General features: G+C 36.8%; 1 protein-coding gene across 4 annotated transcripts in view; it reads right to left on the bottom strand.

Moving 5' to 3' along the window:
* The window catches only part of flvcr2b (FLVCR choline and putative heme transporter 2b), a 37,691-nt gene that overhangs the window by 2,565 nt on the left and 14,823 nt on the right, over window positions 1-20,303 (bottom strand). The window contains exons 5-10 of one of the 4 annotated variants that reach the window (XM_021473380.3): window positions 16,918-17,021; window positions 15,519-15,629; window positions 14,366-14,471; window positions 9,324-9,435; window positions 6,832-6,887; window positions 1,307-1,417 (exon numbers count right to left, since the gene is read on the bottom strand). In XM_021473380.3, coding sequence (XP_021329055.2) covers window positions 1,349-1,417; window positions 6,832-6,887; window positions 9,324-9,435; window positions 14,366-14,471; window positions 15,519-15,629; window positions 16,918-17,021 — 558 coding nt within the window. In that variant the 3' untranslated portion in view covers window positions 1,307-1,348. Of the gene's footprint in view, window positions 1-1,306; window positions 1,418-4,429; window positions 4,946-5,022; window positions 6,888-9,323; window positions 9,436-13,342; window positions 13,724-14,365; window positions 14,472-15,518; window positions 15,630-16,917; window positions 17,022-20,303 lie in introns of those variants that run through there. The other 3 variants (XR_012396099.1, XM_021473381.3, XR_012396100.1) reach the window with 3 other exon arrangements.

Below are 20,303 nucleotides of genomic sequence, written 5' to 3'. Positions count from 1 at the left end.
TGTGTCAGTGAAAATCTAATAGACGTCTAATAGATATCTAAATGTAGACAGCTTGGCTAAAGCAAAACTAATGTTGAGCTGTCAGTGAAAATCTAATAGACGTCTGTCTAATGGACATCTAAATGTAGACAGCTTGGCTAAAACAAGGCCAAACTTAGGCTGTCAGTGCATATCTAACTTGCGTCTAATAGACATCTAAATGTGGACAGCTTGGCTAAAACAAGACTAAACTTGGTCTGTCAGTGGAAATCTAATAGACGTTTATTATATATCTAAACATAGACAGCTTGGCTAAAACAAGGCTAAACTTGGGGTGTCAGTGAAAATCTAATAGACATCTAATAGAAATCTAAATGTGGACAGCTTGGCTAAAACAAGACTATACTTGGTCTGTCAGTGAAAAGCTAATAGACGTCTAATAGACATCTAAATGCAGACAGCTTGGCTAAAACAAGACTAAACTTCGGCTGACAGTGAAAATCAAATAGACATCTAATAGAAATCTAAACGTAGACAGCTTGGCTAAAACAAGACTATACTTGGTCTGTCAGTGAAAAGCTAATAGACGTCTAATAGACATCTAAATGCAGACAGCTTGGCTAAAGCAAAACTAATGTTGAGCTGTCAGTGAAAATCTAATAGACGTCTGTCTAATGGACATCTAAATGTGGACAGCTTGGCTAAAACAAGGCCAAACTTAGGCTGTCAGTGCAAATCTAACTTGCGTCTAATAGACATCTAAATGTGGACAGCTTGGCTAAAACAAGACTAAACTTGGTCTGACAGTGAAAATCTAATAGACATCTAATAGAAATCTAAATGTGGACAGCTTGGCTAAAACAAGACTAAACTTGGGGTGTCAGTGAAAATCTAATAGACGTCTAATAGACATCTAAATGCAGACAGCTTGGCTAAAACGAGACTAAACATGGGTTGTCAGTGAAAATCTAACTGTGTTTAGACATCTATTGGACATCTATTAGACATCTATTAAAACAAAAAAATGCTTGCCGGGTAATGAGGACACAAGGCATGTCCTCACAAACCATTGTAATAGAGTACAACTAGGTCATACTCATGTCAGTATACAAAAAAGTCCTTGAAAACAACCAAAACCTTTATGTGGGTGCACACACACACACACACACAGACACGAACACAAAGCTCAAAGGTGAAGCGTTCAGACAGAGCAGATGGAGATCATGAACATTAGACTCTGATGGGAGAGAAAGCGCATCTGAATCAGTGCATAAGCGATTGTGACGTGACGGTGAATCAGAAGGGCTGATCTGTGTGTCGCCAATACCTGAACCTCAGTGAGCAATAAAAGCAGGCAGTGATTGATTGATCACATGTGTGTGGAGGGAAGGAGAGTCGTCCCGCTGTGATCCTGAACGTATGACCTGCCCAGAGCAGCCTGTGGATACACACACATACAACATACGCACAAACATACATATGCACACATATGCACAAATACATACACACACACACACACACACACACACACACATGCACACAGAAAACGAACACATGCAGACATACAAACATGAAACACACACACACACGCGTGCACGCACACGCAAGCACGCACACACACACGCATGCAAACACACAAAGGGATATGTGCACACATGCACAGACACACACCAACAGAGAGACATGCACACAGAAACACGTGCACACACACCAACAGGAAACACAGAAACACATGCGCACAGACAAAGACACACAAACATACACAGTGACACACATACATGCACATAGACGCACATACACAGGCCCACAAAGACACACACATACACACAGAAAACCAAAACATACACATGCACACACACATAAACAGAAAACAGAGAAACACGTGCACGCAAAGACACACGCACACATGGACAGACACAAGCACACAGAGACAAACACACATACATGGACAAAGATGTACACAAAAACACAAACATTCACAGAGACACACAAACACACACAGACACATAAACGTGCACACACATGCACAGTGACACACACATACGTGCATACAAACACACAAACATGCACATACACAGACCCGCACACACAGACAAACACACACACACACACAAACACATGCACAGAGATGCACACGGAAACACACAAACAGAGACACACACACACACACACATAAGCACAAACACACACACACATGCATGCACAAAGAGACACACAGACACGTGCACGCACAAACGCACACATACAGGTTTGTGAACATGAATGGATTTGGATAGATAAGCCAAAACTGAGAATGACATGAGCAGAAACGTGGAAACAAAGAAAAACAGAGTGGGAAAAGTGGCAATATGGAAAGATAACTTTTACTACTGTTCGATGTTTTTGGGTCAGTTGGATTAAAGAAAACTGTATTCAGAAAGAGTGCGTTAAAATGATCGAAAGAGACAGAAAAGAATTAAAGACATTGTGCAATAGATGTGTCTTGTCTCTTTCATTCAGCTTAGTCCCTTTATTAACCTGGAGTCGCCACAGCGGAATGAACCGTCAACTTATCCAGCACATGTTTTTAGGCAGCGGATGCCCTTCCAGCTGCAACCCATCAGTGGGAAACACTCATACACACTCATACACACAACGGACATTTTAGCTTACCCAATTCACCTATAGTGCATGTCGTTGGACTTGTGGGGGAAACCGGAGCACCCGGAGGAAACCCACACGATCATGGGGAGAACATGCAAACTCCACTCAGAAATGCCAACTGACCCAGCCTGTGTCTTGTCTATTTACATGTATTAATTTTTGTATTATGGTGAAAATAAAATTACCTTTACTATGATTTACAGACACTTAAGATTTTGATTCTTTAATTTAAGTTATTCATTTATTAAATTATTATTTAATTTGAATTTTTCCATTATTTTTGATCAAATAAATGCTCCTTCTACACTGCCTGACAAAAGTCTTGTTGTCGATCCCAGTTGTAAGAGCAACAAATAATAACTTCACTTCGAGTTGATCATTTGGAAAAGTGGCAGAAGGTCGATTTTTCTGATAAATCATCTGTTGAACTGGATCTCAATCATCACAAATACTGCAGAAGACCAACTGGAACCAGCATGGACCCAAGATTCTCATAGAAATCAGTCAAGTTTGGTGAAGGAATAATCATGGTTTGGGGTTCTATTCAGTATGGGAGCATGCGAGAGATCTGCAGAATGGACGGCAACATCAACAGCCTGAGGTGTCAAGACATTTGTGCTGCCCATTACATTACAAACCACAGGAGAGGCCAAATTCTCCAGCAGGATAGCGCTTCTCCTCATACTTCAGCCTCCACCTCAAAATTCCTAAAAGCAAAGAAGGTCAAGGTGCTCCAGGATTGGCTAGCCCAGTCACCAGACATAAACATTATTGAGCATGTCTGGGGGAAGATGAAGGAGGAGGCATTGAAGATGAATCCAAAGAATCTTGATGAACTCGCAGCATGATCTTTATATTGTATACTGTAAAATATTTCTGTTGAGTGACAAGACTTTTGTCTAAGCAGAGTCAGTTTTTACTGTGCTAATTAAATCAATAAAAATCAAGGCATGATCATACTTTATTTTGGTAAAATAAGCGTAATCTAGAGGCCTTTCCCTTTCTTATAAGCCACTTCTGATGCCAAATGATCAACTAGAAGTCCAGTTATTATTTGTTGTTCCTAAAACTTGGATAGGCAATCAAGTTTGTCAGGTAGTGTATGAGCATTAGATTTTTGATTAACTACTAAGCACAAGATAGTGTGTGTGTACATGACAGGAAAGAGGGAAATTAGAACAGGATAATGAGACGACGGAAAAAAGGGTGTGGATAGGATGGGATGTATGGAATCAGAAACAAGATACAGCTTTAAATGTAAAGATGAGTGGGTCAGTGGGTGCAGAACAGGATGAAATGTGTTTCTAAAGCTGGAATTTCATCCAATCACAGCACCGGAGTGTCAACATAAAGCTTCAAAGCACCGCAGGGCCAAAACCCCCTGAAGATAATGCAAGATCATGGACACGATAATCCTGCTGCTGAAACAACAGCTCACAAACTAGAACAACATGCTCATGTACAGTATACATTAAACACTGCGCTGAACCACATGACCAGAGTTCAGGCTCAAACACCAAAGTACACTCATTTTTAGCCATTTACAGTATGTAGTGTCTGCAGTACATGTTAGAGGCAGTAAAAAAACTACAGCATCAAGCGAGCAGGGCTGCACAATATATTGTTTCAGCGTCAATATCATGAACGTAATTTGCGCATCAGCAATAGTCACACCGCAGGATCTGCAAAGTTGGGATTATAGTTTTATGCAATTTAGAGCACATTAGATTGGTGGACTCACTGAGATTTAAACCGAAATGGAGTGAAAGTTTATCATTTGCATGTGTTTTGTTTTTTAATTTTTTTTAAATAATAAGTTTTTTTCATGTTTTCTTCTGGTCAAGACAAAATAATACAAACAAATATTACAAACTATTACTGGCAGACTACTAAATGTAAAGCCAGGATGTTTACAGTTTAAATGTATACAGTGACAAAAATACAATAATATAAAGAAAACCTGGGGAGTAATTTTTATTTGCATACATTTTTAAGGCCTCTGACTGTGTATGCATGCAGGCACAAGAAATTGTAGCAATTGTATCTTTGAGAAATATTTATTTTATCATGTTATTTTTACAATAAAGACCCCATTTTGTGTCGTTTTTTACATTTAAATTTTTCAGTGTCTGTGTCAGAATACTGCTAGACTAAATTAACCAGATCAAGTGACAATTAAGGGATGAAAAGAGCAACAAAGCAATAAAAACAACCCAGGTTCATTCTGAAAATGTACCCTCATATACATTTCTGGTGAGCGCCAAATATGTCCAGGAGCTACGTTTTTTTTTTTGCAGCTTTGCTTTCGCGAATCCACCAGAGGCTGCCGTATACGCTTTTGAAGATCTCAAATTTCTTACGCGAGTGCCGTTCATGCCTGTTCTTCTTGCTTAAATCTACCAGAGGCAGCAGATGCCCTTCCAGCCACAACCTAGTACTGAGAAACACGTGTCCTTTTTATTTATAAATAATATTGTTTATTTATTTTTGTCCAGTTATCTCGTTGTGTACTTTGGCGGACTTGAGACACAGAGAGAAGTTGACGACGACGACGACGACGACGACGACGACGACTGGGTTCGATTTCGGGGAAGAGCGGTTCCAGAAATGAGGTAAGACAAAAACAAAATCCAAAAATAAAACGAACAAGTGAATAACAGTGTAAGAATGGGGTATAACATGGTATGAATCAGAGAAGGACTTTTCTTTTTCTGGATGGCTTTTGTAAACCGTCGGTTGGGTTTAGGGAAAAAAGCGGGCGGGCAGGTCAATCAGTAAAATTGGTTGGGTTTAGGGAAGGACGAGGGTATGCCAGTCAATTGGCCGGTCACTGAGTCAATCATTTAGTCATTCAGTCAGTCGACAGCGGCCTCTGGTGGGTTTACGCGAGAACAGCGGGGGTGCTAACGGCACTCGTGAGAGACATTTGAGATGCAAAAAAGTGCACAAGGCGGCCTCTTGCGGATTTGCGAAAACAAAAACTGTAAAAAAACATACCTCCCAGGACATATTTCGTGGTCTCCAGAAATGTCCATGGGACTACGTTTTCAGAATGAGCCTGGGTGGATGCAATCTCAGACTTCTAATGCTTGGAATTTTTTCTAATGGCACGATTAGGCCAATGAAAAAGATTTTTTCTTAGCTCATCAATTACTTCTTAGCCACATATTTTGAAGAATGACAATTGACTCTCCAGAAAACAATAAAGTACTGTTTATTCCACTTATCTTTGCTCTATTGTATTTATCTATGCTTTTATTTTGTTTATTTTATTGCACGTATAATTTACTTCCATACAGAATCATCCCAATTAATCTAACTTCTTTCCAAATCTGGTGAAATCGTATTAATATTGCGGTATGTTGCAGAAAAAATAAATATCGCAATGTCAGATTTTTCCAATATCGTGCAGCCCTACAAGTGAGTTTAATATTCTCAGGGTTTTTCCTGCATAGAAAATGATGAAAGTGGTCACCTACATCAAATATTGCACCACTTCCAACTTTTAACAATCATTATGAAGGCAGGAATCGCGATCGACAGATCTCAAGTGATGCTCAAGCACTGGTCATGTGTTAAATTACATTTTATAATAATTTTTAAAAATAAGATAATACTTACGATTAGAATAATGCCAAATGTGTTTGTTTATTGTTATAGTAGCAAAAATATCATGATCGCCTTATTTTAATCCAGGAAAACCCTTTTTATTTTGCACTTTTTTTTGTCACTGAAGTTATTTGAAATAATCAATTCAATCCCTCTCTGCCTTTTAACAAAAATGAGAAAGGCAGTAATGGCTATTGATAGATCCCAAACTCAAGCACTGGTCATGTATTTGATTAAATTTAATTAATAATACATTTTTTGAATTAGATAATATTTTACATAATAAGATTATGAGAAAAATGCTAAATGTTTTTGTCTCTAGTCGCAAAAATGTCTTGATCGCCTCATTTTGAGGCAGGAAAAAGCCTTTTTATTTGAAACATTCAAGTCAAAACTTGTTTATTTTCTATTCAAAACAAATAATTTTTGCCAATTTTATTTGATGCACAATCCAAAATGCTTTGTCTCATCATTGACCCGAACAATATCATTGACAAACAATATATAGTGCGTATATCAGGGCCTTTAATCTGCCATCACGCCTTTATCTGATAAGTATAAAGTCTTCATGACCTTCTGGTTGGATACTTTGATACTTACAGCAGTTTGTGCTTGCTGGTTTGCCAGCTGTCTGCGCAGATCTGACTTTATACAGCCTGAGATAAAGAAAAGAAACACAATGAGACACGTAAAAATATACTCTTGAAACTAAGAGGACTAATGTGACCTGCGGGCTGTGCTTCATCTGATTAATCATTAAATAACGAATATTAAACAAATGAATCCCTCAAAGAGCATGCTCAGGTCAGATAACATCCCAAAAGACTAAATAATATTAAATAAATATATTTTATATTATATATCTAAAATATGTATAGTCTATTTTATGCATTGTAAAATAACTTTTATTACATCACAGTTTGGTTGAGTTTTTTTTAATTATCAAATACAATTTCTGTATATTAAACAATTGTATTTTATTACATATTAAATTATATTATATACTATATATGCCCTATCATAAAATCAATGTTTTATGTTTAAATTAAATATTTACTTAGTTAAAAATGCATAATATAATATAATATAATATAATATAATATAATATAATATAATATAATATAATATAATATAATATAATATAATATAATATAATATAATAATTGATGACATTCAAGATCACCCATTAATGGGTTTGGTCAAAATAAAAAAATTAATAAATAAATAAAAAAAATAAATAAATAAATAAAAATAAAAATAATTATTGATGACATTCATGAAGACTCATTAGTGGGTCTGGCTATAATAATATAATTTAATAAAATATAATAATTTAATCATTGATGATACATTTATGATGATCCATTAATAGGTTTGGTCATAATAAAAAAAAAAAAAAAAACAACATTAAAATAAATGGCTGTATACTGGCACTGGTGGAAGGGGTGCGTTGGTGCCTAAAGCAGGTCGCACACCAGAAGCGCTGCTCGGTGCCACGACACGGCGCGCACATGACAGTTTAAAGTATCGCACACCAGACGCGCACATTCGAATGATATTTAACATGAAACTAATTAGATGGCGCTCTGTGGCGTGGCTGTAAAATGAACTGCGTCCTGAGCCGTGGACGGGCGCCGCCGACAGCCGCCGACTTGCGGCGCCGGTGTGTGTATCCTTATAGAAATCTATGTTTACAATTCTAAAATGCATGGCGCTGCGTGGCACGGCGCTTCTGGTGTGCGACCTGCTTTAGTGTCCCACCAGTTATGATATACAGCCATTTCGCACTGCTACAAGTATGGTATTGCATTCATACAACAGTTCAACGGCATAATCGTGTATATAAAGAATAAAATCAAACACAGAGAGTCTCAAAAATCCTTTTGTACGAGGAACTACTTCTAGTATCGCATGGCTGTCAGCCAATTAGAATAAAGAACAAGACGGCACTGCTTTTTTTAAATAACATAATAATAAAAATTTATAAATAAATAATATTAAAAATAAAATATAATAAACATTGATGACACATTTATGATGACCAAACAATGGGTTGCAATATAATATAATATAATATAATATAATATAATATAATATAATATAATGTAATATAATATAATATAATATAATATAATATAATATAAATATAATATAATGGTGAAATAATAACAATAAAATAACTAATAAAATAAAATAAAATATTGATGACACATTCATGTTGGCCTAACAATGCGTTTGGCTTTGATTTGATTAAATGAAATTAAATTTTAATAAAATGTAATTTAATTTAATCATTGATGACACATTCATTATGACCCATTAGTGGGTTTGGTCAAAATAAAATAATAAAATAATAATAATAATAATAATAAAATAAAATAATCATTGATGACATGGGTTTGAATATAATATAATATAATATAATATAATATAATATAATATAATATAATATAATATAATATAATATAATATAATATAATATAATATAATATAATACCACTGATGACGCATGGTTTGCCCAGTTTTACGTGGAGGATCAATCTCATTGGACTTATGACATTTAAATTAACTATGATTGGAAGTTTAAAAGTATGCAATTCATCTTTGCACCTCCACACATCAATGTTATATGAAAGACTATATCCTTTCTCCACATGAACTCTTACAGAATGGAAAATGAGTTGAACATTAACCAGGAAGCCTTTACATAATAAATGAAATAACTCAAGTCAACATTATCTCTGTGATTAACAAATTGCATAAGTTTATAACATTTAAAACGTGTGGCAAGAGAGATCTCATTTGGCTAATTAAACCCTGAAGGATTTTAACCATAACTATCCCAATGTAGTTTGTTCCCTATTTACACAATCAAATGGTGTGTTTAATGGCTCATGCATTAACTAAAACACCAAACACTGTCTTTCATAATGTAATTCATGCAGCATGAATTTTAATTCACAGCTTTCCAGGAATCATTATCATAGAGGAAAATGTTGAAAGCAACTATAGTTCACTTGACTAAAACGCAGAGGTTATAAAGTTTACCGGATTACAGTGAAACAAAAAGATGAGGGTTGAGTGTTTGGCACCTGTTATAATGGTTCCTATCAGCAAAAAGGCACACAGGAACAGATTTCCAGCCAGTGTACCGAAGGAGTCCATGATTTTCCCCTGACAGATTGTAAATATGATCCCAAACACCTGCGGTAAGAAGCACAATTCAACAGGATTATAGGAAACTCCACATACAGATTTTGAGAGTTTAAAACTATAATCCCAGCATTGCAGATCCTGCGGTGTGACTATTGCGGATGCGCACATTACGTTTAGAGTGTGCCTTTTTTAATGGTCCTGTGAAATTTAAATAAAACATTGTATATCTATTAGCGAGTGTGCTTCAAAACAGTGTCAAAAATTCACATTTAGAGAATATATAACTGCTATAAACATCCAAAGCTTGCAGTTTGTCACTTTCGCCTAAATGAATAAAGTTTTTCCACATCACCTCAAACTTCAATTTCTCGTCAAATCTTCTGACCAATCAAATGCTCTCGAGCATCTGAAATGCCCCGCCCCCTTCTTATTTGCCTCTCATTTGATTTGATTGAGCTCAATCACTCTCACTGGCAGAGCAGGAATAAAACAAAATGCTATTGACTGCTTTTTTTGAAAGGGGAGGAGCTACTCTATGTCCCGCCCTCTTCATTTTTCAGTTGAGATTACATTAAACATCGAATAGAAAATGCACATTACAAAGCACTTCACAGGACCTTTAAGGCTTCTGCTGAACCACAACTTTAAAGCAATATCTAATTTTCATCAGTGTGTTTCAGTTTATTATTATTGTATTATTGTATTTTTTTCAGTTTCAAGTCGTTTTAGTGTTGCTGTCAATTCATCTATAAAGCAGAAATACAGAAGACAACTAGATATTAAAGTTTGAGGACAAACTTTATGGTGGCTTGAAAAGCCGAATCTGAAAGTTTGAAGTGGTTTTAAAGTGTAAATAGAATGTTAGTATGATTTTAGCTTGAATTAACATATTACTAGCATGAATTAGCATGTTAGTAGCATGATTCTAGCATGAATTAGCATGTTACTAGCATGATTCTAGCATGAATTAGCATGTTGTTAGCGTGATTCTAGCATGAATTAGCATGTTACTAGCATGATTCTAGCATGAATTAGCATGCTACTAGGATAATTCTAGCATGAATTAGCATGTTACTAGCATGATTCTAGCATGAATTAGCATGTTGTTAGCATAATTCTAGCATAAATTAGCATGTTACTAGCATGATTCTAGCATGAATTAGCATGTTGTTAGCATGATTCTAGCATGAATTAGCATTTTACTAGGCGGTTGCTAGGGTGTTTTAAGTGGTTGCTAGGTGGTTGCTAAGGTGGTGCAAGGCAGTTGCTTAGGTGGTCTGACTAGTTGCTAGGTGGTTGCTAAGGTGTTGCTAGACGGTTGCTAGGGTGTTTTGAGTGGTTGCTAGGTGGTTGCTAAGGTGGTGCTAGGCAGTTGCTAAGGTGTTCTGACTAGTTGCTAAGTGGTTACTAAGGTGATGCAAGGTGGTTGCTAGGGTATTCTGAGTGGTTGCTAGGTGGTTGCTAAGGTGTTGCTAGGTGGTTGCTAGGGTGTTCTGAGTGGTTGCTAAGGTGCTGCTAGGTGGTTGCTAAGGTGTCCTAAGTGGTTGCTAGGTGGTTGCTAGGGTATTCTGAGTGGTTGTTAAGGTGTTGCTAGGTGGTTGCTAGGGTGTCCTGTATGGTTGCTAGGTGGTTGCTAAGGTGTTGCTAGGTGGTTGCTAGGGTGTCCTGAGTGGTTGCTAGGTGGTTGCTAAGGTGTTGCTAGGGTGTTCTGAGTGGTTGCTAGGTGGTTGCTAAGGTGTCCTAAGTGGTTGCTAGGTGGTTGCTAAGGTGTTGCTAGGTGGTTGCTAAGGTGTTGCTAGGCGGTTGCTAAGGTGTCCCAAGTGGTTGCTAGGTGGTTGCTAAGGTGTTGCTAGGTGGTTGCTAAGGTATTCTGAGTGGTTGCTAAGGCGTTGCTAGGCGGTTGCTAGGGTGTCCTGAGTGGTCGCTAGGCCCTTACTAAGGCATTAATAGGCCGTTGCTAGGTGGTTGCTAGGCAGTTGCTAGGGTAATTTGGGTGGTTGCTAGGCAGTTACTAGGGTACCCTGGTTGGTTACTAGGCAAGCCTCACATACATGCTTGATAAAACATTTATACTTAGTAAGCATTTCTAGCAGGTTACAGTACTTGGCTAGTCAATATTAGCATGTAGCTAGTCACTGCTAGCATGTGTAGCATATAGAAAGTTCCGTTTGCTAGCATGAGTCAAACGAGCCAATCTCCAAGTCTCTATGATGTTCTGATGCTGAGATATAGCTGTTGATGAATGGTTGCTAGGGTACTCTGTTTTGTTGCTATGGGCGAGGTTACAGAGTGAACTTGAATGTGGTTGGTTGTCTTAGTCAAATGAACCAACCCCCATGTCTCTATGACACTGCTATGCAAAGATATGCATCTTCGCCTATTTTAATGGAAGTCTATGGAATCAATTTGGGGGCGTGGCTTGTGAGCTTTATTATCATATTGAGAAGCTCATTGGTTGTCTGAGTCAGATGAGCCATCCCCCAAGTCAATAGGACACTGCTATGCAAAGATATGCATGTAGGCCAGTTATTAACATGAGTCTAGTATGAATTAGCATGTTACTAGCATGATTCTAGTACAAATTAGCATGTCATTAGCATGTTTCCAGTATGAGTTAGCATGTCATTAGCATGATTAGCATATGAGTAGCATGTTGCTAGCATGATTGGCATGTCATTAGCATGTTAGAATTATAAGCATTTGATAGCACAGCTAATTACATTCTATAGGACAGTTGCTAGGGTGCAGTATGTGGTAGTTAAGGGTGTGGCTAGAAAGTTAAAAGGCCATCAGTGATTGGCTGCTGGCTAGACTGAGTTAAATGAGCTCAGCCATTAGTCTCTATGACAGTCTGATGCAGAGTTATGAGCTCACAAAGTTTGATCCCATGTTAAGTCAATGAGAGTCTTTTGTAATGGAAGTCTACGGGACAGTTGCTAGGGTGCAGTATGTGGTAGTTAGGGGTGTGGCTAGAAAGTTAAAAGCTCATCAGTTATTGGCAGTTTGGTAGTCTGAGTTAAATGAGCTCAGCCATTAGTCTATGACAGTCTGATGCAGAGTTATGAGCTCACAAAGTTTGATCCCATGTTAAGTAAATGAGAGTCTTTTGAATGGAAGTCTACGGGACAGTTGCTAGGGTGCCATAAGTGGTTGATAGGGAGTGGCTAGTAAGTCTAAAGGTCATCAGTGATTGGCTGCTGGCTAGACTGAGTTGAATGAGGCCTGACTCTAGTCTGTAGGACAGTCTGATGCAGAGTTATGAGCTCACAAAGGTTGACTCAATCTTAAGTCAATGGCTGTATTTTACAATGGAAGTCTATGGGACAGTTGCTAGGGTGCCAAAAGTGGTTGCTAGGGAGTGGCTAGTAAGTTTAAAGGTCATCAGTTATTGGCTGCTGGCTAGACTGAGTTAAATGAGCCCAGTTAGAAGTCTGTAGGACAGTCTGATGCAGAGTTATGAGGTCACAAAGTTTGACCCAATGTTAAGTCAATGGGAATTTGGGGAATTTTCCGGGTCGTTTTTCGGAAAACCGAAAGTCGGATCAGTCGGAAAAGATATAGCAACCCGAGTCAGACCAGTTTGAAGGTTTGACGAAAGTTTGAGGTATGAAGCTTGAAAGGGTTAGGAGGAGATAGACTTTAAAATTAGTCTCAGAAGAAAGAAGAAGAAGAAGCAGAATAATAATAAGTTTAAGTGAGATAACAGTATGTTGGCTTTTCAAGCCACCATAATAATATCATCATTCAGTTCAAGTTTTGCATTTGTCAGTACTGTTTTGATACTTAAATATCTTCTTCATAAAGGCTCTGGTATAAGAAGTTCTATTTCTATTCTTCATTTGAGGGTAAAAAGAATTTAGAAAAGGCTGAGTGACGATACACTGTTTTACAAACCCCCAAAACCCCTTCTGGATTTTCTTTTCTTTCGTTTTTTTTCTTTTCTTTTTTTTCTGTTGAACCCAAAGGAAGATATTTTGAAGAATGCTGGAACAAAATCAGCCATTGACTTCCATAGTATTTTTTGTTCCTACTGCTAATGTCATTAGCTATGTTTCCATCCACCCGTTTATATGCATACTTTACACAACTGCATAAAAATGGCTAATGGAAATGCAAAGATTTGCATACTTTTAGAAAATATGCATAAAAAAATACAAGTGGGATTTTTTTTTATCCGATAAGAAAAAAAGCAACAATGGAAACACATTGGGGGGGAAGCAGTGGCGCAGTAGGTAGTGGTGTCGCCTCACAGCAAGAAGGTTGCTGGTTCGAGCCTCGGCTCATTTGGCGTTTTTGTGTGGAGTTTGCATGTTCTCCCTGCATTAGCGTCGGTTTCCTTCGGGTGCTCCGGTTTCCCCCACAGTCCAAAGACATGCGGTACAGGTGAATTGGGTAGGCTAAATTGTCTGTAGTGTATGAGTGTGTGTGAATGTGTGTGTGGATGTTTCCCAGAGATGGGTTGCAGCTGGAAGGGCATCCGCTGAGTAAAAACTTGCTGGATAAGTTGGTTTGAAAGAGATGAGAACAAAACTTGAACTGAATAGTCACATTATTGTCTTCTGTATATAAAGTCATGATGTGGCCAGGAATGGTGACCCATACTTAAAATTTGTGCTCTGCATTTAACCCATCCAAGTGCACATACACAGCAGTGAACACTCACTCGCCATGGTATTGAGGCTTATTAAGTGAACTTGAATGATATTTTTGCTGTAGATCTATAGAACAATCAAGACAACTGTTTTGAGATGAATATTGAAACTAATTGTCTTTTACTTGGTTCCTTTACATCAAAATCTAAATTTCTCGGTTTAATATAAAGAGCTGTTTAATTGGCTTGACTTGCATATAAAACTCTTGACAATATTTTACAAACTAGAAATAACGCAATCTACATGGATGATTATCTTTTTTTATTTTATTTATTTATTTTTTTCAACTGTGTCACTTTTATTAAACCTCACAGTCCCACACAAACCTGTGCTGAGCAGTTCAGTAGCCCTGAAGACGTGCCTTCAGACTCTGGGTACGTCAATTCAACAGCAAACTCAAAGCCGAGAGGAAGATAACCCGTCATGAAGAACCTGCAGAACACAATATTAAAACATTTATGTCATGACAATAAAAAACTAAATAAACACCCAGGCATTCACATCTATTCTTTCCATATTTTTATACAGAGTTTCTCTGGATTTGCTGGGTTAATTAGGTACAGTTTTCAGTACACCTTTTCAAATTAGTTTTTATTCAATAACCTTATGATTTCTTCCAAATTACTAATAAATATATATTCATTTAGAGAAAATGACACTTTGTTACGCCTGAAAATCTGGGTTATCCAACCAAATATTGATTTCTTAACTCTTCTGAAGTAAAAACAAAAGGTATTGTGCTGTCTAAAAACTAATATAAACATATCTGAAAACATGACAATTTTCCTTAATTTGGAGACACTTAAGCTCCAGTGAGGGGAAGCTTGAGCTCCAATTCCTCCTTCTATAAGCTGGTTTAATGCGTACACCAACCCCACCCCTAACCCCACCCCCCAGTGACATCACTTGTAGAAGAAGTGAAAGGAAGGAGGAGCTGGAGCTCAAGCTCCCCCTTGCTGGAGCTCAGCTCTGCCCAAGTGGCTCTGCAGTAAGCACCACTTGTTAACTGTAAAAAAAAAAATCTATATATGCGACTTTGTTTTTTAAAAATCTGGAATAAATGTCATAATTACTTTAGAGAACTTGCACTATATAATTGCACAACTATCTACATAAAACCTATTATCATAATATATTATCATTCAAGACGATTCCATATTTACCTACATAGCAAATTAATAGTAATTAGGATTTTGTATTTTGTACTTCATAAAACATGACAAAAATTTTATGAAAATAATGATTTGCATAAAAAAAATAATAATAATAATGATAAGATTAATAATAATAATAATAATTATACCAGCATTCTATTTACTGAGCTTTTTGTTATAAATTAGACAAAACAAAGTACAACCAACAAAAACTTCTACAATGGAAGAAAAATGAATGAATGAATGAATGAATGAATGAATGAATGAATGAATGAATGAATGAATGAATGAATGAATGAATGAATGAATGAATTCATTGTCATACCCGAGGGCTCCTGCTGTGATGAAAACCACCCACAGGTGATGCAAATCCAGAGTAAAAGCATAAATCACCAAACCCACGAGGGACATCAGATACACCGCTAGAGTGGTTTGTCTGTGGAGATATTACATAATCCAAAGATAAGAAGATCTTTTATCATGATCAAACCCGCAGATCTGGGTATGATGAACGAGTTTCATCACATTATACTAATGCAGATTCAGAAATACATTTCAGCTGCATTTATAAAATCTGAATCAAACATACAGTATTGGAGTATTTCTTTAATTACTGACACTTCTTTAAAAAATATTGTGTGAAAAATGTGTGGGTTGTGGTGAAAATGGCTGCACAGTTGTGGGAAAACTGCAAGTTTAGTGAGAAAATACATACATTTTCACATAATGAAAGTGAAGGAATTTATGATTGCTACATCTTTTAATTGTGAGGATTGGTTTTTAAATCCCAAGTTATTAATAATAAACATGCAATTATATAATTATATACTATTAACTTCTAATATAAATTAAATTACCAATATAAAAATTATAACAACCTACAAATAAATAAATGCATTTACAAAATGATACATTTTCTTGTTACTAAGTGTCACAATCACAAGCGATATAAAATCCTTGCAGATTGCTGGTAAAAACAACGACAAATCCGCTGTTACATGGACTACAGATCCAGTCATGCACCACACACACACCTGTTCCGGATCACGATTGATAGCATGCATCAGCATGAGCAGCTCCCAGCTGTTTGAGTGTAATCCATCAGGATCTGAAACAGGTGTGTTTGTGTGGTGCATGACTAGATATGTAGACCATGTAACAGTGGATTTGTAGTTCTTTAGCAAGACACACACACACACACACACACACACACACACACACACACACACACACACACACACACACACACACACACACACACACACACACATACACAAAGACATACATACATACACACATAAGTGCGCATAAGCATACACATAAACACACATAAATACAGACACACACACACACACACACGCACACACACGCACACACACGCACACACACACGCACACACACGCACACACACGCACACACGCACACACACACGCACACACACGCACACACACACACGCACACATTGTCACTCATTCAGCTAAAAAACAGAAACATCCAAATGTCCAGGAGGGGAAGACATGCAGTGACAGGCCAAACACACTTAAACAAAAGGTCACAGAGCTTGTTGGGTCAAAGAGGCAAACACCTGGGCAAACACACTAAACCAAAGCACATGAGCAGACCCACAGGGGGGAAAGTCTGATAGCACAGAGGAAATGAAGACAAGCGTTAATGGAGCGATGTTGATGACTGAAGGACAATATGTCGGGATTAAAGACTCTTACTTGTAGGTTTTCGATCGGTCTAGCCAGATGCCACAGATTAGGGAACCCACCATGCCAGCGATCACGATGGTGAGGCCTATCCTGCCGGCATTCACCTCCTCGCCCTGTTAAAACCAGAGAGACTTTTCAATGCTTTTTTATGTCCTGTAAAGTGCTTTGAACTGTGCTTTTTTTATTCGATGTTTGATATAATCTCAAATGAAAAATTAAGGGGGCGGGACAAAGTAGCTCCTCCCCTTTTAAAAAACAGCCAATAGTGTTTTGTTTTTATCACCGCTCTGCCAGTGAGAGTGGTTGAGCTCAAGCACATTAAATGAAAAGCAAATGATAAGGGGTGGAGCATGTCAGATACAAGAGAGCATTTAATTGGTCAGAATATTTGATGAGAAACTAAAGTAGGAGGTGATGTGAAAAAATGTCGTTTGATTTTGGCAGCAAGCTTTGAATGTTTATATCAGTTTTATATTTTCTAAACACAAATTTTATCACCGTTTTGGATTACGCTACCTATCAGATATGTTAAAGCTAACAAACTGAAACATTTAAATGTCAGCTATTTATTTTTGTTACTTTTAAACTAAATACATTCTATGTGTTCAGGGCTGCACAATATACCACTTCATTGTAGATTTGGCAACGTGCAAATCTGCATGGGTCACATCGCAAGATCTGCAATGTCAAGTTGGGATTATAAAAACCAGCCACCACGCTTCCTGACATGTGATTTTTGGTGTCTGCGCAAAGTTGAACCCTTTTTACAAGATTGTTATGACAAATTTAACGGTCATCATACTATTAAATTCTTGAAAGTTTTTAAATATTTCGATAAAAACAAAACGTATGAACATTTATATTCATCTATATATGTATTATATCATCTTTGCATTAAATTACAATAAACTATTTTCCGCTTCTGCGAGGTGTTTCTAATGCAGCATGTATAAGGCTAAGAGTGAATTTGACATTATTCTCTCCTCTGGCTGCCGTCATCAGTCTCTCAAATATTTTTTCCTTTTAGAAACGTCCTGATAACACCATCATGGAATGGAGTTTTTCTTTTATCATTTCAGCAAAATAGGATTGTTACAAATCATTTGTTGTATTCTCCCATTAACTGCACTCTAAGTTTACCCAACTATGATGACTTCTGCTGCTTAGAAACCTGGAACTGTGAAAAGTGTCTATTGAGTGTATATTGAGAGGTTTTCACTTGGAAGGGTTTCAAGCCAATTTAAACCAAATTGAAACTTTAACAAAGATTAATTGTATTTATTTATACAATGAAGTCTATACAGTGTTATTTTAAATATGATTGAATTTCTGTGCCTTAGATTACACAAAAAAAACATGAAATATGATCTAATTGATTTTTATCTTATTGTAATATGCTTTGAATTCGTTTAATATCTTTTATGCGGATCCTCTGCAAAATAAACTCAATCTAGTAAGTAAAGTTTAACCATAACGCACATTCTAAAACAGTAAAATAACAATAAAAGTAATAATAAGAATAATAGTATTACAGCAACAATGCACAATAAAGATTAAAAGCCAGGGAAGGCAATAAAATAAAAATGTGTTTTAAGTCTGGACTTGAAAAATAAAGAGAGAAGAAGTACTGGTAACGTCTAGTAGCAGCTGGTTCCACAAATGTGTCTAATCAAAAATTAAGATTTTTTTTCCAAAAAGTATTAGAAGTCATCTTTTGAAATTATATTTAAAATCGCAATATATAACCACAGACAAACAATATTGCAATGTCAGTTTTTTTAATACCGTGCAGCCCATATTTTTATCTAAAACTCTTTTTATTACTCTTTTTACTCGTTTATTCACCTGACAAAGCCTGAGAGAGAAAGAGTTTTGAATTCATTGCCATATCAGCTTCTCTGGCTATCAAGATCAAATGTAAAGCATTTTATAAACATCACTTTTCGAAACCAATAAAACAATTATAACAATGAAAAGATGTAAACAGTAATAAATAAAGCATAAGATAAAAATCTAAAAAAGTTTGTTAAGGTTAGTATTGATAAAGATTCTGCGCATTTTTAAAGGGTTCAGATTTAAAAATATTTCCTTTAAAGTCTCTTCAGATAGAAATCATTGTCTAATAACATTAAAAATAGGCCATTCCAACAGTGTTTAACACTTTTGCTTTTGTTGCAATATTGACATTCCGAGGAAACTTCTCCTTTTCAGTAAATGTCCATGAGTGAGTCTCGTGTGTCTAGATTTTCTTCCTCCTACTGGTTGGTTTTCGACAAAGCCTGAAAATGCTAAAAGTCTTGTGTAATCAAAACAGTCAAACCAGCACATATTACTATACTGTAAAAAATGTCTGTGATTTTACTATAAAAAAATTAAAAAAACTGCTACGGTAAAAATCTATAACCTGTTAAACAGCAAGATTCCATTATGTAAACAGTGAATAACTGTAAATCCACATTTTCCACATAATTTCCCGCATGAGGAACTGCAGTTTGTTGACATTACTTTAGTTCTTTTTCATTTTTTCTCATGAATTATGCACATAGGACTTTTCTGTTACATCTAATGTTGTTAAATAATGTTTATTGCATTTGTGCCATGTGTTACCATGATGGTGTTTAGTGGTTTGTGTAAATGACACTGAACATGTACACACACCGCCCACTTTATAAGTAACACCTTACTAGTATCAGATTGGACCCACTTTTGCCTTCAAAACTGCCCTAATCCTCCTTGGCATAGATTCAACAAGGTACTGGAAATATTCCTCAGAGATTTGTCGGCTGCACATCCATGATGCGGATCTCCTGTTCCATCACATCCCAAAGGTGCTCTATTGAATTGAGTGGAGACCATTTGAGTACAGTGAACTCATTGTAATGTTCAAGAAACCAGTCTGAGATGATTCACGCTTTATGACATGGTGTGTTATCCTGCTGGAAGTAGCTGTTGTAACTGTTGATGCACGGCAGGATGGATCCATGCTTTCATGTTGTTGACAACAAATTCTGACCCTACCATCCGAATATCGCAGCAGAAATCGAGACTCAGGCAACGTTTTTTCCAATCTTCTATTAACCAATTTTGGTGAGCCTGTGTGAATTGTAGCCTCAGTTTCCTGTTCTTAGCTGACAGGAGTGGCACCAAGTGTGATCTTCTGCTGCTGTAGCCCATCTGCCTCGAGGTTGGACGTGTTGTGCGTTCAGAGATGCTTTTCTGCAGACCTCGGCTGTAACAAGTGTTTATTTGAGTTACTGTTGATAATCAATCAGCCTGGACCAGTCGTCTGGCCATTCTCCTCTGACCTCTGGCATCAACAATGCATTTACACCAACAGAACTGCCGCTCACTGGATATTTTCTCTGTTTTGGACAATTTTCTGTAAACCCTAGAGA

This window comes from Danio rerio, chromosome 20 (genome assembly GCF_049306965.1).
Source record: "Danio rerio strain Tuebingen ecotype United States chromosome 20, GRCz12tu, whole genome shotgun sequence".
NCBI classification, from domain to species: Eukaryota; Metazoa; Chordata; class Actinopteri; order Cypriniformes; family Danionidae; genus Danio; species Danio rerio.
The sequence above is the reverse complement of the archived record's forward strand: the minus strand, read 5'-3'. Positions and strand labels throughout refer to the sequence as shown.